Raw genomic sequence first — 27,766 nt, forward strand, 5'->3', positions numbered from 1 at the left:
GCATTTGCAGAATTGTCTACATGTGTGGGTGCTGGCATGCATGCTAATTACATTTACTGAATAGGAATTTATTCAAGCCTTTGCGTGTGATTTGATTTGTACAAATACTGATATTGATATATGGCCATTGATTGTGATATCACACATGCTAAACAGATAAGGTAGGACTGTGAGCAAGCATCGGTAAACATAAGGCTGTGCTGTCTTTAAGAGCGAGAGCCTGGCTAGAGGTGATGTAATGTGTTCTCAGACAATGATGTCATCGACTGAGACACAGCAAGGATTTAAAGTGACAAAGGCGTTTTACAGGCTCTGTGCAATCCTGCATCAGGCATGGCCACAGAAGAGTTAAGCACGCGGGTGTTGGAGTCCAGGGGACCATCATTAGGGGAAGAAAGAATCCTATTGATGAAATGAGAGCAAATTATACACGTGTTTCCCCCCGCATCACTTCATACCTGCTTCACTAATAAAAAGAGGCCAAATATTCCAATTGAGTAGGTTTATGTCAGACATATGTCATGTACAGTATGTATGTTTATTCATTTGAGATACAAAACACAATGCATAGTTGTTAGTGAATATAACAAGGGTAATGCTGCCAAACATAATATTACATCCCACTGCAATATCAGTGTTAATACTGTTAGATAGTCTATTATATGAGAGTGGAATGGAAGTGTTAACATGAACGATATGTAATTTCACTGCTATTGATGACTGTATTATATGAGAGTGGAATGGAAGTGTTAACATGAACTATATGTAATTTCACTGCTATTGATGACTGCATTTCTTGGTCACTGTAAACTGGGATAACAGCAGGATATGCATGGTATATAAGACTTAAGACTATTTGTTTTATGCTAATTCCTTACAAGCCACAAAATAAGTATGAACACTGTTGGAAGGTTTCAAGTTTGCCAATGATGCCAAACATTTCCAAGGTCCTCACCAATAATATGATCCCATTTTTACCACCAAATTCTGGTCCAATTTCATTCAACTCTACTTCCTTAATAGGCTTTTTGTTTTTAACTTCATGAAGCACTTAATCTTGTTCTTGTCCTTCTCAAGTTCATTTAGCAACAAGCCTTCATAAGCCCTCATCCCTGTTGTTCTACAAACTTGTCCTTAATACTGTAACTCGGGGCTTTCCAAAAGAAGCACTCCGGATCACCTCATAAGAAGAATTGGATTGAGTGTCTTCCTCTTGGATCGTCTCTTTATAGCCCTCACATAAACTGCTAGCTCTCTTCAACACTTCTGTTTTTTCTTTGTCCTCTTTCTTCTCTGCTGATTGTGTTCTTGCACTGTCTTTTTCTCTCATCATAGAGCATTTATCTGAAGCCTGATCAGAAACGTCCTGATCAGAAGCTCCATTACTGGGTTCCTCCACTACCAACGGTTTCTCCTGCCTTTTGTTGTCATCGACACATTCTTTGTCAGGGATGTCTTCATAAATGCATAGATCTTTCACTGGCTTGACTGAGGTATTTGTCATTGCTTGGGCAGAGGGGGTGTCTTGTCTGTTCTCATACGTTAGTGTTGAATCCTGGTGTTTGTCACTGTTTGAGAGGCTGTCTCCATCATCCTCCAATGATGCATTTACACTTTCAGAGGACATTGGGAGGCTGGAATCTTGAATCTGCTGGTCACATGGTGTCATATCACTACAGGTATCTTCTTCCGGCGCAGATTGCTTGGCTGACAGCTCTGTTTCACCTTCTGACTTGGACGGCATCGGGACGTTTGAGCTTACATCGTTTTTTGTTATGTCAGAGTCTGAGATGTTGATGTCACACGCAATCTTGTAGAAGAGAGAATGGTTCTCTCTCATTTTCTCCAGACTTTGACTGACCATGGACGAGAAGTCGCCTGAATCGGCCACAGAGTCGTGGCATAGCAGCTGGCTGTTGATGTTTGATATCTCCTCATCACACAGCGGCTCCGCGCTGTGGTCCTGCAACGGTATGAACCCATGCCACTGATTGGTGGAGAGAAACCACTTGGTTCTCAGATTGGCGGCCGACAAAGTGCTTTCATCACAATCATTTGGGCCTTCTTCGTGCTCTTCCTCTTGTTTATAACTGCCTCTCATTCTAAATGCTTTGCCTTCATCTCTCTGGTGGACAGTCATAGATGCGAGATAAGGTGAGTCGGGGTGTTTGATTTTATGTCTGGCAACCCCTTTCTTCCCACTGTTACCTTTGTGTTGTGCTTTGTTTCCCAAATGACTTTTAAGCTTTCTCATTTGTCCGTCTCCTTCCTCTTCATCGTGAGAGGTTCCACTAGAGGTGCGAACTTCTGCAGGGCCATACTCCTGAGGCCCGCCATCACTATCACAACAGCTTCCAAAGCTGTCATGAGGTCCAGAGTCTGAAAAGCAAGAAGGAGTTACATACTTGTATTACTTATTTGCTCACAAGTTGCCAGACAGTGTCAAATACTATGCTGCCTTACAACGTATATGATGGCCAACCAATGTGTTTCCTGGTTAAAACTGTATATAGCACATTATCTGATGCAGATTAACTTTTTATGCAGCAGACCCCCAATTTTTTTTTTTATTTGGCCGTGTGATGAATACTTTGGTTTGACTTCAATTAAATATTTAATTTACACACACATTGAGAAAGTGTATATTTATAATAATGACTCATACACTCATATACTCTTTTGTATTGTAGTAAATTCTAGTGAACTGATTATGGCCTCCAGGAGTCCAAATGGACACTTATGGGTCACTCTCAGAGTTAAAGAAACACTGAGGATTTTACAGTGTAGATTGGGGTCCCTGAGGAAAAGAAAATCGAATGGGGGTCCGTGGCCATAATTCATATTGGGGGTCCTTGAAATGACAAAGGTTGAGACTCACTGCACTAAACAGGGCTTAAATCCTCCGATTGAGCCAAAAGGTGAATGCCCAATCAAGCAATCTGCTACGCCACTGAACTGCATTCTATAACTTACTGTGGTATTATTGTGAAATGAGTACCTGACGTCTCCCTAGTCTTTCTAGGCAGGTCATTGGTCAGGGTACGGGGACCCTGGGGGAGTTCCCGCCTCTCCCTCTTGATTGGCAGGTGGCCGGGTACTATAGGACTCTCTCTGACTGCACTGAGGGAGAGAGGGACGGAGACAGAGAGACACAAACAGAGGACACCGAGATTGAAGATCATTTAGCCATTTATGTTAGAGTCATATAATGCATTCATATCTACCATACATGCATTATTTTGCTGATGCACACTCTAAGAAAGAAAAAAAACAGTGACTTGCCATCCTGCACACACATTGTATTTACTACACTTGCGAGGGCATCAACATTTTAGGACCATGATTTTCTGAATGCCACATTTTTGACACTTTAACCATAACCCTATAGGCGAACATTACTGTAGCAGATCTGCATGTAGAGCTTGGCTATTTTTGGTGCATGACACTGGTGCGGAACTAATAATAAATCTGTCATAAATCAAACACTAATCCCTTAACCTAACCTCTGAATATCTAATCCCAACCCTATAACTCCAACCTGAATCTTTTCAGGTTGAAAAAAACAACCATTCTCTTGTGAGGACCAGGAAAATGGTCCTCACAATGCCTATTTCTCAAATTCTATTATACTTGTGGGATAATTTGGCCTTCACAAGCATACTAATACACACTCGCATGCACGCTTGCTCCATGGATCTCACCTCCGGATCACTCTCTCCCGTATTCGCTCCACACGACGGAGTTTGGCTTCTCGTTGCTCTGGGGTCAGACATTGGTCAGGATCCAGGTCAGGGTTCAGGAGGACAGAGGGCCTTCCTTCTACCTGGTCAAAATTTTATTAGACACAATTGACCATGACATGCTGCAGCTAATAGTATTAAGGTGCACAGAAACACTTCCGGGTCAATTTTTACAATCTCAGAGTTAAACTATAACACAGAGGAGGAATGCAAATCATCACTACATTCAGTAGCAATGGTACTAGTGACTATTAAAAGACACATTTTACGGCATGGCTCCTCAGAGGCGAGCTGTCAAGAGACAGACAGACAGACAGACAGACAGACAGACATACAGACAGACAGACGGACAGACAGAACCTCAGTCTGTCTGTCTGTCTAGAGCTCATTTCTTGTGCAAACTGCCATCATGTTTTGTACTTATGTATCTTATAATGGTAATTATAACATGGGGCTCTGATCAGCTTGCCCAATTTCGGAGTCACACGTCATGAATACAGTACTGTGTGTCATGACTGATTTCACAGGCTGGCCACATGGAGTCTGAGATCCACATTGGAGCCACGTTCCTGTGTGGCTCCAAAGATCCACATGATTCCATTTTTGAAGACTGAGACACTGAGGTACAGTAGGATAAACACTGGCAGGATGAAATGAGCTAAAAATAAGCCCTCTGAACAAGCAAATCTCGTGGGATCATCTTGGGGACTACTTTGCACCTTCATTCTTTCTCGAGCATCTTTAAGTCACACTTCACATGTCCTAAAACGTACTTGCTCGGGGGCCCAGGTCCTTGGACTCTCCGTGGGCTCCGCCTCGCTCACTTCAGGCCAGCGGTCTTCCCTGGGGGGCCTAGTCATGTTCTGATGCTGCCTACTTGCGTGGGGACCACGCACGTGATCACTTCTTTCGGAGAACCAGCCTTGATAACACATCGTCTCCGGCTGTCGAGGAGTCTTGCTCAGTGGTTTCTTGCTCTGGTCGGCCGTCCTCTGCTGCATGTCCAGCGGGACTTGCTCAGGCAGTGGCGTGGCCAGCTCGGCCGGGGGGTCTTCCACAGAAACCCGTCTGGCCACGAGCGACGACGGCAGCACAGCTGTGACAACACGTGTCACCCTCAGAGGAAAGGGCGTCTGTAGGGAAATTACACATTGGAGCACGATTGTAATTGGCAGTAAGAGACTAATTGTTGCATTCGATAATGTCGTAATGGCCATTCAGTCACTCATGCTGATTAGCAGTGGTGGACAGTAAAAAGGTACATGAATAAGTAAATGTTTTGAGTATCTATACTTTACTTGAGTATTTGTATTTTTTGGGGATATTATGCCTTCACTCCACTACATTTAAAAGACAAATATTGTACTTTTGACTCCACTACCTTTCTATGGAAAAAATACATTATGAATGAACAATTTAAGCCCTATTTCACAGATCTACAAGGTCACAATGAGTCACATTGTGACATGTTGTGAGCTTGTAGATCTGTTATTTTCACTATTATTGATATTTTTCTGAACATTTCCGGAAAATCTTTGACATTTCGTGGAAATGTTTAAATTTCAGTACAGCAATGCATTGATATTAAAGAAAATGTACTTTGTAATTTGTACTTTAGTACTTTAGTATTCTTAAAAGCATTTTTTTAAAGCAAGTAGTCTACTCCAGTACTTTAACTCAAGTTTGACAGAGCAACTTTAACTTGTAGTGAGTAATATTTGACCAGGAGTATCTATACTTTGACTATCTATACTGTACGTTGTATCTAGTACTGTTGAATACTTTGTCCACCACTGACAGTAAGAGACTAATTGTTGTATGTGTTAATGTGCTAATGGCCATTCAGTCAATCATACTGATTAGTGATTTGGTCCGACCTCCTCTCTGGGATCTGAACTTTGACCCGGGGCCTGCTGGGTACTGTGGCTGGGGATGGGAGGCTTCTTCCGATTGGACAGCCTGATGTCCTGGTTTCTCTTCAGCCTCTCAATCTGCTCCTCCTCGCTCATCTTTGCCTTCTGGGGAAGAAGACATATAGAATCCTTAAGCCCTGAGTTTATACTTAGTTGCATGCAGGTGTCGTGCACCACAAATAGCCAATCTACAAGCTCACAACATGTCGCGTCGCAACGCGTTGTGAGCTCGTAGATTGGCTGTTTTCAGTGTGTGACACCGGCACGCGACGAAGAATAAATCAGCCTTTAGAATGCTAATGTGAAACATGTATGAACCCTAAATGCACGCCTAGCCAGTGCCAACCTTCTGCTCGCACGTCGAAAATGGCAAGACAAGAATGAGCGTGCTAGCTGCAGTTCCACATCAGATACAGTGTGTGTGGGGGTTGGGGGTGTCTGTGTTAATAAGTGCGTGTGTGCATTCATATGTGTGTATAGGTGCCAATGCGCTTGCTTCTTGCTTCCATGCATTCTGTGTGCATGTGTGGGTATGTAAAGGGGAAGAGGGGGTTGGGTGATGGAAGAGAGAGCCTCAGAGAAGTGTGCTTCTACCTCCCCCTCTTGTCTACAACGGGTATTGCAACATGCCCTAATTGCAAGGAAGATGAGGGAAATCAAAGAATTGGAATTTGGCTGTGATTGCAAAGGGGGGGATCAGCCTGACTGCTTCTATATTTGGACCGCGCTGGATGGCATTGCATGCATCCAGATATAGTATAGCAAGTACGCAGGGAAGACAATGGAGCATCAAACCTTTGATTGGATGGTGGCATCTGGTGTGGTCCACCTCGAACTACACTGGGATTCTGAAAGAAATGCAATGGGTACCGATGAGAACGAAGAAGTCAGAGAGGGGGTGGGCGGGGGTTGAGTGGGTTGTAGGGAATGATAGAAAGATAGAGAAATGTGGGTGAGGGAGGCAAAAATTAGGGTGCAGTTAAAAAAAATGGCATTGGGGTGCATAAATTGCTTGATTGAGTATCATCACAGAAGCCTCATGATCACAAACTTTTACATAATCACGATGATCCAGTTATACTACTATATTGATATTAAATAGTAAGTAAAAAGCATTGGGATCTGGCATTTCCCGAGCCATGTCAATATTTCTGTAAATATATCTTTTGCTGCTACTGGAGTTTTTACCGTTATGTAATTTATTGTATTGTAGGTCTTACTGATGAATTTAGTACAATGGACCACAATGGAAACAAGCCCCTCTGGCATTTTGGGTCATCCTTTTAGAAGAGTTTTCTTGACTGTACTGCCGTACTGTTATCAAACATGCTAATAAAGTATTCAATCAATCAGGCGTATAGTTAAGAGCCTATCGCCCGTTTCCTTAAACTGAGGCAGCTGGATGTACAAGCAGATGCTATGTTGCAGGGACTTACCCCCGATCCATCTCTTGATGCTGGGTACCAAGCAGGGAATCACTGGGTACCATTTATATTATAGTCTTTGGTACTACTCGGCCAGGGATTGAACCCTGACCTCCCAATCTCAGGACGTAAACTCTAACCACAAGGCCACTGAGCTGGTTGCATAGATGCTGGCATTTTCTAATGATGTCATTTGAGAGTATCTGTGCTCACCATATATTTCTCTGTGTGTTCTCTCACTAAGGAGATCAGGATGGCTGTTCCCTCTTCTTCTGTGTAAAGGATCAACAGGGCCGCCATAGATACCCTGAAATGCAGACACAGAGAAACAATGCAGTGAATGAGTTTTTTTCAAATGTGGACAGTTCTTATACAGACCTCTCTTCCTGGTTTGACGATAATTACCAGTGTAACAAACCTTGTCCCAGGTATGATAATGTGAAGAGCCCGTCTACAGAATATTTCTACTGCAGACGCCAATAAACGGAGGCAGAACTTCACAGGTCACATAAAATAATAACCTATTATTGATCACATAGATCATAGAATGAACAATAGTCAAAGCTTCCATACCTCATAGGTGGGGTCGGTCCATCCATGTCCATGATCCCTGCTCTGACTGCATTCCTGCACTTCCTGAGGTAAAGGCGGTCGGGCTGGTGGCTCGTACTCCACCTCCTGCAGGAGTAATCATTCACTTTACTCCTTTTGTTGCAGGAAAACGTCAAATAAACATGGCATTATTGCAACCGTCCATCATCAGATGGATCCATCAGGTTGCGTCCATGTACAATGAATACGCACTGCACAGCAGTGGTTCTCAACATCAGGTCCAGGAACCATGAGTGGTGCAAATATTGGGGTTCTCCTTCCATTCCGACATCTCGCCACTCCGACTAGTGGCTTCCGCGTGCGGTTAGGGTTAGGTATAGGGTTCGTTAACGTCGGAAAGGCGACATGTCGGAAAGGCGAAATGCACCCGCAAATATGACCCGGGTTGTACGGGTCTGTAACTCTCAGTTAAATGAACACAGAGGATTTTACAGTGTAGATTGGGGTCTAGATTAAGATAAAATGGTATCGAATGGGGGTCCGTGGTCTAATGCAGTGGTTCCCAAACTTTTTTGGTTGTGACCAAAAAGAGAAATTTGATGTCTTCCCGGGACCCAAACTAGTGAAAATAGCCGATCTACTAGCAGATCGGCTATTTTCACTACCGTACTTCTAACGTTTTTTTAATGGAATTTAGATTTTTTCATGAATAATTGTGAATTTGTTTTTAAATATATATTTTTCAAATAAGTAAAAAAAGGGATGTTTACTTGCAAATCGCAACCCATAAGAATGTTCCCGCAACCCACAAATGGGTCCCGACCCGCTGTTTGGGAACCGCTGGCCTAATGCATATGAAACTGGGGGTCGTGGAAATGGAGAAAGGTTGAGAATCGCTGTTGTACAGTACAGTATGTCTGTATAAGACCTACAGTACCATTGGCAGTCCACTGTGTGGCCGGTTTGTGGGAGAGCCAGGGGACCCAGGGTGGGGGGCTGTCAGCTGGAACGCTGAAGGGGGCACTTGGACACAACAACAACAGAAGCTCTCAATGTTGACCGTAGAATTTATGAATTACGAATAATATAATTTTCATGCTCACCTCGTGTCAATAAATGGCAATCTATCCATCCATCCATAGTTCTATCCATACACATCAATAGCACATTTTTAGGAAGGAGATGAGACTCACTGAGATGCCTCTGTAGTCCTAGAAGGAGGCGGAAGTGATCCCTGTTGACCTTAAGGCCTGCAAGGATGTCTTCCATCATCCACAGCTCTCTCTGGGCATGAGACTGCTCCTGGCAATTAAACCAAATGTTACCAACATTAACCCTGGTGTCCCTAAATTTTCTAAACATTTCAAATATTCATTAAAAAAAAGTAAAATATTTTCCCAAATGCCCCCAAAGTTTTTATTTTTTATGTTACATTCAAAAATATTTTTTGAACGTAGCGAAAATAGCCGATCTACAAGCTCACAACGTGCCACGAGGCAACATATTGGTACCACGTAGATTGGGTATTTGTCCTAAAATGAAAGGCATAAGTGGTTATTCTGGTTAACTGTTAATTTATGCCCCCCTGTGATTGTTCATATGTTGTACATCTGTACTGTGAGTTCATTATCTATTATAAGGGCAGAGAGGCTAGGCACACACACCATCAGACTTGGTCCATTAGCTGAAATGACACAGGGTTGTGAGTTTTACCTGTGGCATTCCAAAGTTACATATGTGCTGGAGCTGTGACCGAATAACAGACAGTTCGCTCTCCATCCTCTCATACTGGCTCCATACCCGCTCCATTTCCTGAAACCAAAGAAAGAAAATCATTATTTCTAAAGGTGAAACTGCGAGTGATGTATCTACAAGCAACAATCCCAAAAAATAATCTTCTTCTTAGTCTTCAACTATTTTATGTCCCCCTATTTCTTCCTAATTTAGTAGTTATGTCAATTCCCTGGTGGTTGGTTTGTCAGGGAGTGTGTACTGTAGGACACAAACACGTATCACCTCTGATAAATGTGAAGTCGCCAGCCACTTCTTTTCACCTGACAGTGAGGCGTTTCACCGGGAGAACGCGATGTATGCAGAGGTACACACTTATTCTCAGTTCAGCTCCCCACTGAACAGGTGCCTGACAAACCTGTAGGAGTCACTAACGCAGCGACAGAGATCACTCTCCCTGCCCGGCTTCCCTCCTGCGAACACAGCCAATTGTAAGCTGGATGCACCGTGGAGGATTTGAACCCTTAAGACTCCACAGTGGTGGGCAGGAACTTTACCCCCTGTGCCCACCCAAGCTGCACCCAAAATAAAACACGTCTTCACATTGTTTTCTGCAGTCCTTCTCATACAGTGATACGATAGGCCCTCTCACTGCACAGCAGAATTAAACTGTATTTTGACAAAGCCGTTTGGGTTCACCGCTCCAATCTCACGCACCAACGACACATCACACATTCTGGCTCGGATAGTGACCAGCTCCTCCTGGAGCAAAGCCTTTTGGGTCAGCGCTCCCTCCTGGGCTCGTAGACCCTGGCACCTCCACTCTTCCAGCTGGAGTCTCGTCATCTCTAAAGCACACTGGACACTGTCCTGAGGAAGGGATGCGGAATTGGAAACAGTTAACAATATTTACCAAAGTGAGGAAAATCTGGTGGCAAAATGGAAGCAAAAATGGCTTTGTATTGTGGTTTGGATGCAGTGTGGGAAATTAACAGTAACTACTAGGGAAAGTTTCTGGTAAATTTTGACAACTCTAAAAAACATATTTCACTAAATACCAAACTCAGTAGGGTTCATCCTCTGGGGAACAAGAAGGTGCACACCAAATTATGGCAATCCAGACAGATTTCTACATACAGTATATGTCCAAAACACACACTTTTCAGGAAATGGGGAAAAAATTTATCACGCTACTTTTGCATTACACTGTCATGACAAAGTTTTAAATATCAAATAAAAAAAATAGAAGTAAAAATAAAAAACATAACGCCCGATAGCGACTATATATTTGTGTATATCAGACATTATGATTTATTACTATATATACATAATAGGTGCTTTCATGAAAACAGCTTCACTAATATTGTAATCTTAAACAGTGGAACCAGATACTGACCTTATCCACTTGTAGCTGGGCCAGCTCGATAGACAGAGACTGTAGCAGCTTGTCACACCCACACAGCCTGGTCAGCACAGCCTGAAAAATAAAATCGATTCTATTTTGCAAGAACGGTCCAAAAACAAATAACTAAACTGCAGTTTTATCAAGTGAATTGTGATAGCCTTAGAAGACAAAAAATAAATTGTGCACAGTAAAACTGTCAGTGCTAATGTATCTGTAACTAAGAGAATGCACAAATGTTGTGCATGCGCTGTACATGAAGTTAAATTGAAACTGGAGAGTTTACTGTATGAATGAATACTTACATCTGCTTCACTCTCAAGAGGCCTGATTGGTGGGTTTTCCCTTGGGTCAGGTTTTGGAGGCTAGAAAGTATCAAGTTCATTACTTTTCCCACACCAACACTATTATACGTATATCCTTATTGGGCTTCTCATAATAACAGTGTTGATTTGTATTTGTTGGTCAAGTTGTCATTGTGAATACCTAACAGTACAGTATGTGCACAGCACCTTATGTTGAGTGTTTTGAGTATGTTGCAAGAAAGCAAGGAGTGAGCCATTTTCTTACAAAAGGTACACAACACTTTAAGCTTCTAAATATCAAAGAAAACGAAGCAACTGTATTATCAATGCATATCCAGGTATTATCAAATGAGTTTGATAATACATTTTACAGTGATCATTACAGGCTCATTTCATAACAGACAATCACATATTTCAGCCCAACAGCCTGTTGTAGCAAATGACACATACAGCACAACTGTAGTTAGTGTGTTAAAAACAAAGTTAGATTAATTCCATTTAAGCAAAAGACAGACATGAGTGTTTAATCATGATTGTAGACAACAGACAATAGACAATGTATTATTTATTAGTGACAAATGATAATGAAAAATAACACTGTTAGTTACAATAAGTGCCAAAACTGAAAATAAAAAAACAAAACAATTTATTTCAAAAAGTTACATAGTGTAGCTTTAAGCCATATTTCAAAAATAGTGAAAATAGCCGATCTACAAGCATACAACATGTCACGACACGGCTTGCAGATCTGCTAAAAGCTTATTATTAATTCTGAAACATTTTAGTATAGTATTTTTTTTGTATAAAAGGTTATTTACTCGCAACCTATAAAAACAGCCACCAGCTCAGTCACAGCCTTATAGTTATGGAGTGTCTGCCCTGATATTGGGAAGTTGGGATTCAATCCCGGCTGAGTCATATCAAAGACTATAAAAATATAAAAATGGTACCCAATGCCTCCGTGCTTGGCACTCAGCACCAAGGGTTGAATTGGGGCCAAGTCCCTGCGACATACTAGCGCCATGTCAAGAGGGTGCACTTGTACACTTCATGGACGGGGAATGTACTTGAATCAGTAGACTGACTTATGGACTGACCTATGGGCCACAAGGCTCTAGAACAGTCTTATTCCTAAGGCTATTTACTTTACTTACATTAAAAAATAATGTTAAATTATTAATTATACAAATTAGTAAACGAAAGGCGCCAGGACTGCATGTTACATGCACACATTGCCCTGCAACACAGCTGACACATTTTCAATACATACAAGACCACACAAGTAGCTTCTGACAGAAAACAAGACAACAGATGTTTTGAGTACAGTAAGACACCAGACATTTGACAGGATTTGCAACAACATGAAACAAACAAAACAAACAAACAGCACATCGAGATATAGGCAATACCATAGACGGCGGTAACACACAAACAGACAAATGGCTGCGGTGATGGTGGTGGTGGTGGTGGTGGTGTTGTGGTGAGTGAGGAGCTTGTGAAGCTCTCGTTGATGGGGGCAAAGGGGGCAGTAAGTCTGTATGAGCCCCTGTGGAGCACTGCTGAAGAGAGACATATGATTCAAATAATAGCACATGAGAATATAAGTTATATAAGTATTATAGGAATTTTGAAAATGACTACAGTAGAGGGGAAAATAAAAACACCACTCTGACAAAACAAATACAAAATACAAAACTTAAATACAGGAAATGAATACTGTACTTGTCTGTCCACAGCTAGTTTTACTAAATAATTGTCGTTGTACTGTATGTTGATGATTCGCTGTGTGTGCAGTGTCCACACTAGGCCTACCTTTCCCAAAGCTCTTCGCCCACTTGGCACATGAAGAATGGAGGTATAGGTAGGTGTAGGCTATGGAGAATTAAATCAAAAAATAAATAAATACATAACTGATAAATAATAACACATTTATTAATATAGAATTTTAAGTTAATCAGATTTTCTTTGTAAGAGAGGGTAATTCCCTAAATACTGTATATATAAATGATATAGAATAGTCTTATCAGAGACATAATTTTGTCTCTCATAACAATTTACTCATTTATGTGTCAAGTCTTTTATTCTTGTGTTCAACATTATCAGAGAAATTCTCTCAAGGTGATCACAAAGACAACCTCTGACCTTGCTGAGATTTTGCCACCTTTCTGTGCCGGGGGTGTGCGGGGTGGATTTGAACTCTAGCTTGGGTGAGCCAGGAACATAGCACAGAGTCTGGGGCATCATCGATGGGTCATCCTGGGGTCGGATGTCGACCCGCCCCACTGGTGTGTGAGGTCGCGACCCCAGCCGACCTCCCGGGGTTCCCATAAATTCCGTTTGCCTGGGTGGCGTGTGGTGGCCGGAGGCGTAGGGGTAAGAGTCCTCATCATGGGCTGTTGGACCATAGCCTCGTCTTCTGCTGAACTCGGGGGGACTGGGTGTGGTGGGGGAAGGGCTAATCAAACACCAGGTAAAAAAAATAGAGAGAGAGAAAATCGAGTCAGACAATTTCACCTTAAATAAACCAGTGGTTCTCAAACCTTTTCATGTCAAGGACCCCCCTTTTGTAAAGATTTTGTTCCAGGGATCCTCAAAAGAGAAGATTTGTGTTCCCATTTTTCCAAATTATTCAATTTTTTAATCAACATATCATGATTTAAAATAAATAGCCAATCTACAAGCTCACGATGAGTGTTGTAAATAGCCGAAGTATAAAATAGGGCTAAAGTGGATAAATCAATTTTGATTAACTCATTTTGCATAGGACCCCCTGGAACCCCCTCGAGGACCCCTGGAGGTCCCCAGATCGCACTTTGAGAATCATTGAAATAAACACCGTGTTGTAAAGGTTCACGGTTCACTCGCTCAGGATGTCTGGATGCCATGTCTACCTTTCACGCATGCCGCGTCTCCCTCTGTCCCTCTCTGCATGCTGCGTCCCCATCCTCCCCCCGGTGAGGTGACTCGGTTCACTCAGCGTCCTGCTGACATGCCTGGCTTTTTGGGAGAGCCCGTCTCCCATGGAGGAGGACGGACGGAGCTCCATCACTGATTCACTGCTGCCACCTATCTGTGTGAAATCGTGATAGCTCGAGCAGCGTCTGAAAAGAATCAGAATCAACTTGTCACATCACAGGTTTACAGGTGTAAGAAAAGCGTGTTTTTGTTTTTGTGCAAGCTCCATCGTTTTTGTTGTTTTCAGAAATTTCTGAGAAAATAGAAGATAACACGGAGAAAAATCAAACACTAAAGAAAAAAACATGTCAAGGAGAGGCAAAAAACGAAGACATATCTATTTAAACATACTGCACCGCAGGTACAGTAGCCTACGTATAGGAGGTTAGACATAAGGTGCAAAGTGGTAACACTTCGGCAAAGGATAGGTGAGGAAACAAGGGCAGCTTTAAAAAATAAAATAATGATCACATGCCAACATTTCCAATTATGATTATATATTTTTACGTAGTGTTTATATCCAGTGCATCACACATGAATGCTTTTCCCACTGAATAGCGTTGTACTGCACCTGCTGAGGGAGCTGTCAGACTCCATGGCAGCAGACTGAGTCAGAGCTCGGACCCAACCGAGCATGTCCTCCTGAGTGTCTGCACTGAAGAAGTACGAACGCATTCCCTGATGCACCACCTATAAGTAGAGGATAACGTTTGTTCAGCATTTCATCAGCCTTGCACCGACCAAAAGGAGTTCATTAACTTAAATAATGATAATTACATGCTTGTACCTTGAAGGTGTACTTCCTGTTCTTGCACTCTCGCGGTGAGCAGAAGAGAATGTTGTAGCTCGGAAGCGGGATGCTGCCTAATACAGATTCTTCTCTACTGTCTGAGAAGGAACAAAAAATAATTCCAAAATCAGATGAATGAGCCCTTTCCAGACGTGATGCTGTATGGTTCCTAGACTTAACCTTTGAGCCATGTGTCCACCAAAGCATTTTTTTTCACAGCTAAAAATGCAAGGTGCTCTTCTAAAACACTCCAAATACCCAAGTTTTCAACTCTCCTGCAGCTAGATAAAAATGTCCCACTGCTAGCATTTCTAGCATAGTGTAAATGTGCGGTATATAGTCAAATAGACAGTAGTTTGACTTGGGCTAACCTATGCAGGGGTCTTCAACAGGGGGTCTGAGACCCCTAGGGGGTCCTCAGTGTTACTACGCGGGGGCCGCCAATTCTTTGTGTGATGGGATAATAATAATAATAATTAACCACTTGAACCCTAGCATCCCTATTCTGAGGGAAACATTAGCCGAAAATAGCATATCTACAAGCTCGCGGCTATTTTCGGCAATGAGGTTTAGAGGGTGTAGAGGGAAGAAAGGTGTAGAGGGAACAAAAAGAGCAGACTAAGTACAGAGTGAATGCCTGAAAATACATGAATCAAACATACACTGATGATAATGCTGTCAAACAAGTCTATGAAGCTATCTATGAAATCTATGAAAAAGTTTAATCTGCAACACAATTTTATACAATATGTGGTGGGGGTCCCTGCTTCATCTCTGTCTCAGCTAAGGGGTCCTTGGCCTGAAAAATGTTGAAGACCCCTGATCTATAGTACTAAAACAGACAGTAGTTTGACTTGGGCTTACCTTTGTAGTAAAACAGACAGTAGTTTGAGAGGACGAACCATCTTCTCTTCCATAGCTTCAAGCCACTGCTATCCTATAGAGGGAAAAATAATGATCTCTGAGTGACGTGACGCCATTAATGGAAAATGTACCGTACTTGGTTGTACTTTTTCAATCTTAGTTATATTTCATATATTTATGGCATAAATCTCATTCTTTCTTTCCACGAATTACATGAATAATACTGATATACTAATACTAATTTTATAAATCCAATTGGCCAAGTTAGTTATAACTGTCACTTATGTAAACAATACAGAGGTTACGTTACATTTTTTAAAGTACTGTACAAGCAGCAAAACTATTCTGTGTGGATAAAAGTTGTGTAACACTACCTTTTTACAGAGCCATCCTCTGATGACCACGGGACAGTTGGGGTCTCTTTTGGCAGCCCTACATCTTTTCCCAAATGATTGCACCCTGTCTCCACTGCCCTGGTAGAGGAGGAGAGAATATTTAATAAATGCAGATATTTGTTATGTCACATACTCCCTATGTCAAAAACTCCCTCACAAAAAATTAAATAAATCTAAAACAAATAAGGTAGCATCACAGTCCAACATGCATTGTAGCATTCCATTTCTGTAAGCCAGCAGCCTTAAAACATGCTGTACATAAAGTAGAGCCTGGCCGATGCCAGATCTTTGGGTCCGATGCCAATCCCAATTTTGGAGAGACCCAGACTACCGATTACTGATGTTTTTAACTATATTTTGTCAGAAATTGCTAAAATTTTCGAATGAATTTGAGAAAGTTAGTTTTGATTCGAAGAGAAGAATTAACTTATAAGCAAACAAATACATAAAAATATACACAAATAACCACTTCAGCTGTATTAAAATGAAAAAAGCTGATCTACAAGCTTAAACGTGTCAGTGCAATACGTTTTCAGCTTGTAGATCTGCTATTTTTGAAAATGATCGGGACACATCGGCGGCATAATTGCAGATACCGATGTCAAACAAGTCAAATTATGGCCAATCGGTCGGGCTCTAACAAAAAGGCATACACACATTTGTTTTCATTGTAACAAGAAAGCCGTGCAAGCTAATAACAAACTTTTTGGACAGGGAACGATATGGTAGCCACACTGGATGCTTGGCTTACTCTGTCCTGGTCCTCCATTCTGCAAAGGAAACAGAATATTTGTTTTAATTATAGGCCATCATTGAAGACAACAAATGTGGTCATAAAATGGTCTTAAAAATAAGTTAAGGAAAATGAGGTGAAGAGGCTATGTCATCATCAAGAAAACCAATGACTGGAATGTATTGAATGTAGGTAAAAAAATAATAATTATATATTAGGTTTTGTGATTTTAATGACAGGGGACCAACGTCAGCATCACTCACAGGGCTAATTCCTTTTCAAAATGAATGGACCAATAGAAACGTTCCTCCCTTGTGACTGATCCTGCAGTTTGACCAATAGCAGAACTGCATTTGAACTTTAGAGCTGTACTGTTGTTCTAACTCACTACAACTACATGGCCAAGGTGGGTATAAAGAGTAAGGTCATAATTGATCCATTCATTTCAATCAGAGATAATTACTTGGTGAACACACATTGAATATACAATAATAATTTACATAAAAGTAAAAAAGCTAATTATAATTAGATTCAATTGTATTTAAAAAGAGACATCAGAAATTAAAGACCCATATAAACGTGTGATCTCTTGCAGTTTAAAACAAACACTGCGCAAATTGTAAGTATACAGTAATATGCAGAAAAAAATATCAGGAAAAGGAACATTTACATAACACAACCAACGTAACTATGACCCCAGAAGTCTGCCTATAAGTCTGAATGAGCTGAACGAGAAGTGAGTCAGGCCTCACCATTAACCAGACACTGACTAATACTTGTAAAAAAAACAAAGGTCAGTACAAACCCAGGTTCCTCTATGTTCCTGCAGTCCAATCAATCCTACCAGCACCACTCTGTATCCTCCTAGCATGTACACAACCCAGGTGTCACAGACACACTTCCATATCGTAGAGGATTTTCCCCAGTCAACCGTTCACTCTAAACAGAGAGACCAGCCAGCAACCCCTCTCCCAGAATTCTATTCTGAGCCATAACAGGCCATCGCGCATCCCCGCCACGAAACGGACAGGTGACAGCTGCATCGCCCTGGTAGCAGGGAGGGGCCTGCGAGTGTGTGAAAACCAATCTGGCAGCAGGCGAGGGGCTGGTATGAAAGACATGCCTCCCTGGGAATGGGTCCCAAAGTGCACACAGCAGACTGGACTGAACTAGACTGCTGAGGGCAGAAAACGAAAATAAAAGACTGGTGTTGGGGGAAGCTAGGTGGCATGTCGAGGGCAAATAAATGCAGGGTATGATTTGCTGGTGGGGGATGCCTCTTCTCCCCCCCCCCCCCCCCCCCCTCTTGTCATTTATTTCTATTGCTATTTTATTAATCCCTGCTTCTGGTCAGACTGAATAGCATACATGCAAAACATACAAAAGGAAATCTAATTTTTTTATTAAAAATGTATGGTAACCGCATTAACACTGGCATCCCTATTTCGGGCAAATTTTCTGTCTTTTATTTAGTTAAAAAATATCTACAGTGACCTGCAACCTCACAACACATCGTGATGTGACAAATTAAATTGTAGAGTTTGTATGACGTGTTTAAGAGTGTTTAAAAATTATTTATTTTTGATGCTGTCAACGCTTGGATGGATCACGTTCCTTCATGTTGGTCATAACAAATAAGAGACTATTACAATTTACAATTTAAGCATTTAGAAGATGCTCTTCGAAGCAACAAAGTGCAAGATCCGAGACTCCGAGTAAGGGGCATGAACCCTAGTCAACAAAGGATCATCAAGTAAATAGAGTGCAAGAAAAGGAATGAAGAGTGCTAGCTAGGGGATGAGGTAGAGTGAAGAGGCGAGGTTTCAGACAGCAGCAGAAAATAGGGAATGAGTCTGCAGTCTTGACTGAGGGCAGGAGGCCGGAGGTGATGCCACAGCTTGGCAGCCAGGAGGAGAGAGAAGAGTCTAGGATGCTTGGAGCAATGGCCAGGGTGTCATAGGGAAGGCAGGTTTGTTAGCTGATCTAACTGTGCAGGAAGGGGTGTGTTAGGGGTGGATCATATCCTGAAGGTAAAGGGGTGCCATGCCCTTGACTGGCAGTTCCAGCTGTGTTGTAAATTATACTCACTACAACTACATTTCCCATTCTACATTACTGTACACTGTACAGCTATTGTATTCTTGTCACACACACACACACAGCAACAGGAGCATAGCGGAGGAAGATTTATGAGAAACTTCTGAAACACAGCCCCGTCACCCTCGTGGGTGACGGGGCAATTTTACATGGTTAACATAAGGAAATCTATTCCACTATCCGCAACAATCGGCTAACAGTAAGACACTGGAATAAAGGGGAGACAACAAACAAGCCTTTGTCTAAGATGAGAGCTACAGTAGGTCTTGCGGCCTCACGGCCAATGGGGGTTACGTGGGTGTTGTGAAATATTTGGAAAATCTCCTCCTTAATCAGTGGGAGTCACTTGCTCAGGGAGGAGACGAGTTGAAATGCTAAAGAGCGATAGAGGGGAGGACAAATGGTGGGTTTGTGCGCCACACAGAGTGTGCTTTGTGGCGACCAATGACCCTGGAGCATCATGTGAAGGTCGACACAGAGCGCCTGAATACATCACACCGCCAAATATCATCCATCTCCATCCAAACACAGGACTACAATGATAACATTTGCATGTCTTCAAAAGTCAACTAAATCATCACTATACGTTTAACCTCGATAGGTTAAGTAGTGACGCAAGCCACCCATGTGGCAAGATTTCCTGGGTAGATTTCCTGATGAGGAAATGGGAAACTTGGGACACACATTCTATACGTTTTATATCACCAGAAGAAAGTGAAGCTGGGATTTGGGAAATGTAAAAGCTGGAGTGCAATGTCATCAGGCTGTGAATAAGCCCCATGAGGTCTCCTATTTCAACTGCAGACAACGGGTCACACAGGGCCAACGGTACGTAGTAGCCGCTCCATAATCCTGTTAACCCTGGACGCCAGATTGACTAGCATCATCCAGTAATAGTCTTTTCCTGTTGATAGAGTGGTAAATTAAACGGATGAATGGAAGGCATGGTATAACAGGGAAAAATAAGAGATAAAACTGGGACTACTACAGTACGACTTGTTTTCAATCCCATCTAAAACAGAACATACTTATATTACTTACTATTGATAGGCCTATTATAAGTAAGTACTAAGTACTGTATGTGGCCTAAAACATACAACATATACAGTAAATAAACATCAAAAGTGCAATAAAATTCATTGCAACAGTAGTAAGCAAAATTAGCATAGACTGAAAAAAAGTTTATTTTAAATTATCTTTAGGTAGCAAACACTGACCAGGATACCTTGTCATGTGTTTGATAAAATGTAAAGATGCCATATTGCTGTACCTGACTAATCGGGGCCGCCTGCTGACTCCTTCATGCTCCATCACTTGGCACAGTTCCTCACAGCATCTCCCCAGTGTTGTTGGCTGCTCTCTTCCTGGCTACCAGCAACTCTCCTGTTGTCCATATGCAATAACAACACTTTCCTGCTACGCTGCTCCTCTCCTTGCATGTGTTAATAATCTGCCTTTCTCTTTCTTGCTCTATCTCTCCCGCCCTCCGTTCTTCTGACGTCTATCAGCGATGCTTGTTCGGTGATCTACCTACGCTGGCCGTTGACACTCAATCTGTCATTCTACCCTCTAACAGTACACTCTCTGTGCGCTCCTTCTTCCTCTCTCTCTCTCTCTCTCTCTCTCTCCCCCTCTCTCTCTCACTCTCTCCCTCTCTCTCGCTCCTTCCCTGCTTCTGTTGCTTCTGTCCCTCCCTCTCACCCTGTCCCTTGGCAGACTCAAGGATTGTGAATTTACATTCATCTCTCTTGCCCTTCATCACGTTTGAATATCATATCACCATTTTCAAGTTTGAGTGCCATCTATATGGATTTTTCTATCATTCAAAAGGAGACATTAGGCTTCTTGGCTACAGGCAGGGCTACTCTGCTATACAAGCAATCGAAGTTTTCAAAGTTTTCTTATCAAAAAGATTTAAGTTTAAAGTGATGTGATGACATAAACAGTCAGTCTAGCCCTAACAAAATAGTATAACTTAAAGTGATGATAAATTCAGGATATTCTTGCACATAGTCAGCAACTTTCTTGATAAAACTCCCCAAAGGTTGAACGTAAAAGTGATTAATCAGCACACTTTGCATGTAGAAGGATCTAACTCAGTCCAAACTTTCTCATCAAATTCTTCATTACACCCAGCTAATCCAGATGTTTGATAATGGTTGTACAGCCACTATCCCTCCAGGGCACAATAAACAGGAGCATTTCCAGTCATGAATAATGTGACCATGACAAACACGAACACTGTAAGGAAAAGGGGAGAGCAGATGAAAAATGATGTACCACTACAGATGCCTCAGGAGGGCTGCCATTATTATTATACAACAGAAAGATATCGGCACTATTTTTAGCGCTGCTGTTTGATAAGACCAAGGAAGATAAGAGAAAAGTCATGTCTAAAATTACCCTCAGCACTGCACGGGCACAATATTTAACTGAGTGTCGACCTTCTATTTGGGTGTACTGCGGTGGGAAACAAACACCCAATGTGGTTTCTGGAAATCCAATATATCAGTGTTATAAAAGTAATTTAGCCATGTGGTTTTGTTTGAGGAAACCCCACACCAGGGCTCATTAGAGAATATTCAATTTCTCCAACACCATCTTCAGCCATTCCAATTGGGAATTATTTGCAAATCCAGCAATATGGACATCCAAGTAGGCCAGACACAAAGCTCATGCCATTGCCCAGTTAACGGATGGTAATTGCATATAATTAGTATCTCACATTACTCAACCTTTTCCCTTGAGCAGAAGGTTGAGACCCTGATGCCAAGAATGCCCTATTCTCACGAGGGGCCAATCGGTGTGTTTCCAGATATTTGCTCCTCCCTTTTAGCATACTGCTCACAGTTAAAGCAGCCCCCCCCCCCCCAACTAGCCCTGATGACAGACAGCTGCATGGTCATAGTCATTATCTCCTATTACTCACTGAACCTCCCATGAAGCCAAATAAAGGGCCACGTGGCTGATGGGAAATGTAGTTTTGTTTTGTCTGTTGACAACTTCTGGCTGACATTTTGTGGATATGTACTGTTCACGCAATAAAAAAAAAATATTTTTTTTTCTAGGGATCTTCTTCCTAGATTATACAGCTGTCAGTGCGCATTCATTAAATGTTTTACAGTAATTAAAACCAATACAATGTAGGTTAGATACGTGCATGCTTACCTTTCAAAAAACTTGCTTTTGCAGACATTACAAGTGTTAGACTGCTTTTATTTTGATGTTTTGGCTCCGTCTATAAGGTGTGGTGGTGTGTGTGTGTGTGTGTGTGTGTGTGTGTGTGTGTGTGTGTGTGTGTGTGTGTGTGTGTGTGTGTGTGTGTGTGTGTGTGCGTGCGTGTGTGTCCAGAGCTAATTTAGCAAACACACACTGCCAGTACGCCAAAGACGTATTTCCACTTTTTTCACATATATGTTTTATACTTTTTGAAATATTTATCTTAAATCTTATAATGTTAATCAATGGGGCTCGGATCGGGCTGAAACTGATGCGCAGTCATACGTGTCATACACCAGTGGTTCTCAACCTTTTCAAGCCGCGACCACCCAAAATAATCATATTTGAACTGGGGACCCCCCACCCCGACAAGCACTTGTAATTGTAGGAGTTGAGCCAATTCAGTTTCGGTTCCACATATAAACATTGTGAAAATAGCTGATCTACAAGCTCACAATGCGAGGCGTTGTGAGCTTGTAGATCAGCTATTTTCAAAATGTTTGCCTCTTTTTTATATCATTTGACAATTTATCAAAAACACTTCATGTCTGTAATTGAAATATTTCAACACATCTCTGTCTTGTGTAAGTTTTGGGCTATGCTTTAAAGTATTTTTTCAGTGCAAGGAAGAATGCACTTTTTGCATAGTAGAAGTCGGAACTCTAAATGGAAACACACTTCGATTTTGGTCAGAGACGATCCCTATGGTTGGAAAACTAGGAAAATAAGGTCCAGGTAAAATTTTGGCTGAATTCCCCAGACACTACAGTGTAAAATGGTAAACGCACACTCACTCCCGCAAGTTGTAGGTAATGTATTATGTAACAGCTGGCGTAGAAGGATCACAACCAGGTAAAATACACAAAGGATCTGGATTTAAATATGCTTCGATTACAGATCGGCATACGAAGTGGATAGCTTGGCTATCCACTTCCCGATTAAGAGAGCTCACAAACATACTGAACAGCCAAATAATCCTGTCAGTCTTCATTGAAAACTAATAGACCAGAAATTGAATATTAGGAGCAGTGCAGCCACTAAGCAGCACCCAGGGACCAGATCCAGCTCTAAGGACAGTGCCTTTGAGTATGTGCCAACATTACTCACCAGCAGTGTGGGGCCATATAACAGATGACCTGACAACAGGATTTAATTAATCTGCATTCTGTTTACAAATTAATCACATTACATGCTGTAAATGTAATGTTAATTGCTATCAATTGCAATTGCATTTATTTTAAAAACAGAAATCACTTGACAAAAGTTCAGATTCCCTCAAAGCAAAACAATGAAAACAAAAAATGTTTTGAGAAAAAATAATCTTGGCCCACATAGGAGAGAAAAATATGTGTGAGAGGAAAACATATAAATAATATTATAGCTGCTGCGCAGCAATGGGATGGGCCGGCCAGTTGTACTGACTACAACAGAGAGTTGACTACACAGTTACTGTCAGAGCCCAGCAGATGGGGCCAGTTGATCATTTTGTTATAAATACAGTATCTACTTCTTACACCAAAGCCACAGTTGTTAACACGGTGATGAGATGGTGTAGCGTAAAAGTACATTTGGTAACAATAATAGTTATCATAAAATATCTATAAATTCCAGAAACCTGTGTGTGTGTGTGTGTGTGTGTGTGTGTGTGTGTGTGTGTGTGTGTGTGTGTGTGTGTGTGTGTGTGGTCCAGAGCATAACTCGGCCACCGCCGCACCAGAACCGAAAATCCACGAATGTCTGTATCTGTCTGTGGGTCTGTCTGTCTGTGTCCATGTTTCCACTTGAAAAAATATTAGATTCTAATGTTGTAATTATTACATCCATTAAACCACCATAAAAAAAATCTCTCGCACCCCCTAGAGCCAGCTCGAGCACCCCAAGGGGTGTGCACCTCACTTTGGGAATCCATGTGGTATATCACAGCTGTAGGTGTTGTTGGCACGACACTAAGAGATACAGTAGGGGAGTACAATGCTTGGGCTTTAGCTAACAGCAACACAATAACAATAGTAGGCCTACACAATAACATAAGTGTGTGTGTGTATGTGTATGTGTATGTGTGTGTGTGTGTGTGTGTGTGTGTGTGTGTGTGTGTGTGTGTGTGTGTGTGTGTGTGCGCGCGCGCGCGCGCGTGCGTGTGTGTGTGTGTGTGTGTGTGCGTGCTCACGTGCGCGCGTGTGTGTGTGCCCGTTAGTGTCCAATGTTCATAAGCCTGGTTACTTTTGACTTATACCTATTAACCCTTCTGGGAGTTAGGATGTCAACAACAAGGTTTCCCCAAGAATCCTGGTCCTGAGCCAACCTCTCCAGCTGTCCACAGGTGTGGTCCAGCCTCGCAGAATCTGCCTCCCAGTCTCGTGCCAGTTGTTTTGTGGTCATCCTCTCTTTTTTTTTACCTTGGACGTTCCACTTGATGGATTGTCTTAAGGTGATTGAGGATGGTTGCTAAGCCTGGTTTCCTAGTGGAAAACGCTGTTCTGGAGCTGGCGGTTCCAGGCCTTGATGTTGTGGTACCGCTTGCCAAACAATAACAGCTGTAATAGTCCATGGTTTTGGTGGCTGGGGTCTTTGATAATCCTATGGCTTTACAGGCACACCATCGTTCACACCACTGTATATATCCTGGATTGAGAGAAGCTCAATCATCCACTGATACTCTGGGCAGTCCGTACCATTCTCAGCAGAACTTTGCATTTGAAGGCAGTGCAGTTACCATGCCAGGCGGTGATGCATTCAGTCAGCCTCTGCAGAAGGCCTGGTGGACCCATGCTGAACTTCTTCAGCTGCCTGAGGAATGCAGAAGATCTTGACGCTGGCGACTCTCTCTACAGCAGACCTGTTGATGACAATGGGGTCCAGCCTCCCTCCTCTCTTCCTGTAGTCCACGATCACTTCGTTGGTCTTATCGATGTTGAGAGAGAGGTTGTTCTCCTGGCAACACTGCGTCAGGTTGTTGACCTCTCTCCTGTAGGCCGTCTCGTAGTTGTCTGTGATCAGGCCTATCACAATCGTGTCGTCAGTGAACTTATTCACCAAGCTGGCGCTATAAGGTGTAAGTTAAGGTGATGCAGGTAATGCGGATGAATTCGAGCACATGAAAGTGTGGGGACCTTGAGTGTGAGCTCCTCAACATTGTAATCGGACCCTTTAAAGTTACGTTGATTCCGTCAAACAACATGGTGCTTGTTCGTGAAGAGAAGTCCCATGAAACTTGTCTACCTCGACTTGCCATATTATCTATAGAGAATGCCTGTGCATGCCAGCTGGACCTTAAGGATTTGATCTATGATTTCGCACAGTGAAAAGCCTGGAAAGTGCACCTATGATGTAAGTAGAGCATTTTTCTATTTATTTATTGAATAATCAACAATTGCACTTGTGTTTTGTGTTAATCAGGTCTTAGCCTATGTTTGCGTAGACATATACAGTATATGGACAATATTGTCCATCTGTGTCATCATGGTGTGCCGTCACCAACAATGGTTTTCATCTGTTGTGATGCACTGTCACCGATAATGTTGAAAAATGAAATTACACCCGAGACAGAGTAGGGAGGTGCAGCAAATAGTCCGACCGGCTGGGAATCGAACCGGGCATTAGAGCCAATGTTGTATGCGCCCTAACCATTCGGCAATCGGGCCCCTGAAGTTTACCTGGAACCTTCTCTTGGCACTCTATTTACTTGACCGCTTTATACTTTTATTGTCTGTCTAAGATTCATGCCCTATATTCTGGTAAATGGTGCGTTTTATCGCCACACAGCGACGTTTATGCACCCCTCCTGTTCCCAAGTTGATTTCTTAGATTGTAGATCTGCTATTTTCGCACAGCTATTTCTACATCAGTTTGTACATCGGCTGCTTTCACACTGGATTGTAGATCGGCTATATCGTGAGTCGGCGTATGGTGGAACTGGCATTTGGATACAATAACATGTGGAGCAAGAAGTTGAGGTCAAGGATCAAGGTAGGCCTCAAAGGGACAGAGGAGGAAGGAGTTTTGAGTTAGAAGGAGAAGAGACAACTGCAGCCTACACCTCTGACACCAGAGGTAGCCAGAGAGGAGAAGCTGGAAAAGTAAAGAAGACTCGATGGAGTTAAGTGAAGCACAGAGTTACGGTGATAAGCGATGAGAAATAACAAACAGTACATGAGAGAGCTATTCCAAAGTGTGTGAAACATAATCTGAACTGAATAGTTTATTAGTGTATGACTAATGTGATGTATTATTGTGATCTGCTTTGATTATTTTCTTTATGTCACTGGTTATAGATGTAGAGCATTTCTAGTAGAATCTGTGTTATAATGTGTATTGTCACTAATTACAATGTAATGCATTTCTAGTAGAAACTAAATGTGTGTTACTGCTGAAGTTATAAGCACTGGTAAGATGTTCCTATTTGTAATAGTAAACAGCAGATAACAGTCAGATCTGAATGTGTGTAACCATAGCTACAGTGATAACTACTAGCTACTGTGTACGCTAAGTTTTCTGCTAAGGAAGCCATGTTATGATAAACAATGGCAGGGGTTCACAAACATTGTTAAGAGAGCCTGAAGAGGCTCTGGAATTCTAAAACATGTTTAACCATGATATTGTGTTCAAGGACATGGTGATGGGGTCATGGTGAGCACAGTAGCCTCTAAAGTTCGAAAGTTTAAACGTTCAAAGCCATAGTATTATTATGACTTTAAATGAGCTATGGCTTGACGACAGTTTGAGAACATGGCCTCCTTCGGGAGCAAAGTACGTCAGTCAAACCTTCTTTGGGACGATTTAGAGTAACCCCCAGCTCTCCAGCTATTCGAGCCAGAATAGCGGAAGGCTGTCAAGGTCGAGAAGACCTTGACAGCATCAACATCTCCTTTGAACCAAAAGTATACTTGGTACAAAAATAAACAATGTGACAAACAACAACTAATCCTAATAAGGCAAAAGCAGTCTAAAAATTATGGTACTTTGATGTGATCCTATTGACGGGTGCAGTATTGTTTCAAAGTTGAAAAGGGGAGACCCTAAGAATATGTATGGCTGTTAGCAGTCTCAAGCTCATTTTGTCATTAACCCTTTAAGACCGGGAACGCATCTGTGTCATTTTTGGCTATTCAAAAATAGCAGATATACAAGCTCATAGCATAGTGTGAATATATATATTTTTAAAGCCAACATTTGTAATTAAAATCTGTACCTGTGAAGGCGTGGGTGGAAACTACTGGTTGCAGGGTTTGGCGGTTACAAGGAGGACCTTATCAAAGTTCCTGAGAGGGGAATTTTGGCGTCGGATAACAATTTATATAGTGTAGTAGTGTGGGGTCTGGGGACTCCCAGGGGCCCTGCAAAATGTTGTTAATATAGCATCAACATCTGTTTAACCCCTTTAACCGTTTTTAAGCCTTGCCTATTCCAACGCATGTGAGTTTGTAGATAATATAGAATAGAATATCTTTGAACATCATTGAAAAATCTTGTGAAAACGTTCTATACGAGGCAAAGCACATGTAATCATAGCCTTTACATCTCTGCTTGCGAGGAGACGTATCCTCCTTCCATGGAAGCAACACTCTCCACCCTACATCATCATACAAGTGTGTCACACAAAAGTAGTGAAAATGGCAGATCTACAATCTCGCAATGCATCACGGTGCA

General features: G+C 42.1%; 1 protein-coding gene across 10 annotated transcripts; it reads right to left on the minus strand.

The window, feature by feature from the left end:
* Positions 1-515: 515 nt before the first annotated feature.
* On the minus strand, positions 516-20,492 carry plekha4 (pleckstrin homology domain containing A4). 10 transcript variants are annotated; one of them, XM_084078743.1, is made up of 24 exons: positions 20,172-20,492; positions 16,823-16,841; positions 16,051-16,149; positions 15,677-15,749; positions 14,810-14,910; positions 14,594-14,712; positions 13,959-14,168; positions 13,210-13,522; positions 12,880-12,939; positions 12,477-12,626; positions 11,068-11,127; positions 10,757-10,837; positions 10,078-10,230; positions 9,343-9,441; positions 8,823-8,931; positions 8,567-8,652; positions 7,651-7,755; positions 7,291-7,384; positions 6,449-6,501; positions 5,618-5,758; positions 4,514-4,873; positions 3,702-3,823; positions 2,999-3,120; positions 516-2,379 (listed from the first exon to the last, which is right to left on the minus strand). In XM_084078743.1, exons 1-24 carry the CDS (start codon positions 20,210-20,212, stop codon positions 1,121-1,123), a joined length of 4,029 nt encoding a protein of 1,342 aa, XP_083934869.1. In that variant the 5' UTR covers positions 20,213-20,492; the 3' UTR covers positions 516-1,120. The 10 variants fall into 10 exon arrangements, 7 of the variants coding, with proteins under 7 accessions (XP_083934869.1, XP_083934867.1, XP_083934868.1 ...); XM_084078741.1 differs by having other exon boundaries at positions 12,477-12,623; positions 16,775-16,841; XM_084078742.1 differs by having other exon boundaries at positions 8,823-8,925; positions 16,775-16,841.
* Between the last annotated feature and the right edge of the window lie 7,274 nt (positions 20,493-27,766).

The sequence above is a fragment of the Gymnoscopelus microlampas genome (assembly GCF_963454915.1).
Source record: "Gymnoscopelus microlampas genome assembly, chromosome: 14".
Classification (NCBI taxonomy): domain Eukaryota; kingdom Metazoa; phylum Chordata; class Actinopteri; order Myctophiformes; family Myctophidae; genus Gymnoscopelus; species Gymnoscopelus microlampas.

Bases quoted from the DNA above. Each gene is read 5' to 3' on its own strand.
- plekha4 (XM_084078740.1), bottom strand. From the start codon at position 20,212: ATGGAGCATGAAGGAGTCAGCAGGCGGCCCCGATTAGTCAG. The intron at 8,653-8,822 runs GTGAGTCTCATC...GTTGTGTCCAAG, and splicing joins AGGACTACAGAGGCATCTCA to TGCCCCCTTCAGCGTTCCAG. The intron at 4,874-5,617 runs GTCGGACCAAAT...ATTTCCCTACAG, and splicing joins GTTCAGATCCCAGAGAGGAG to ACGCCCTTTCCTCTGAGGGT.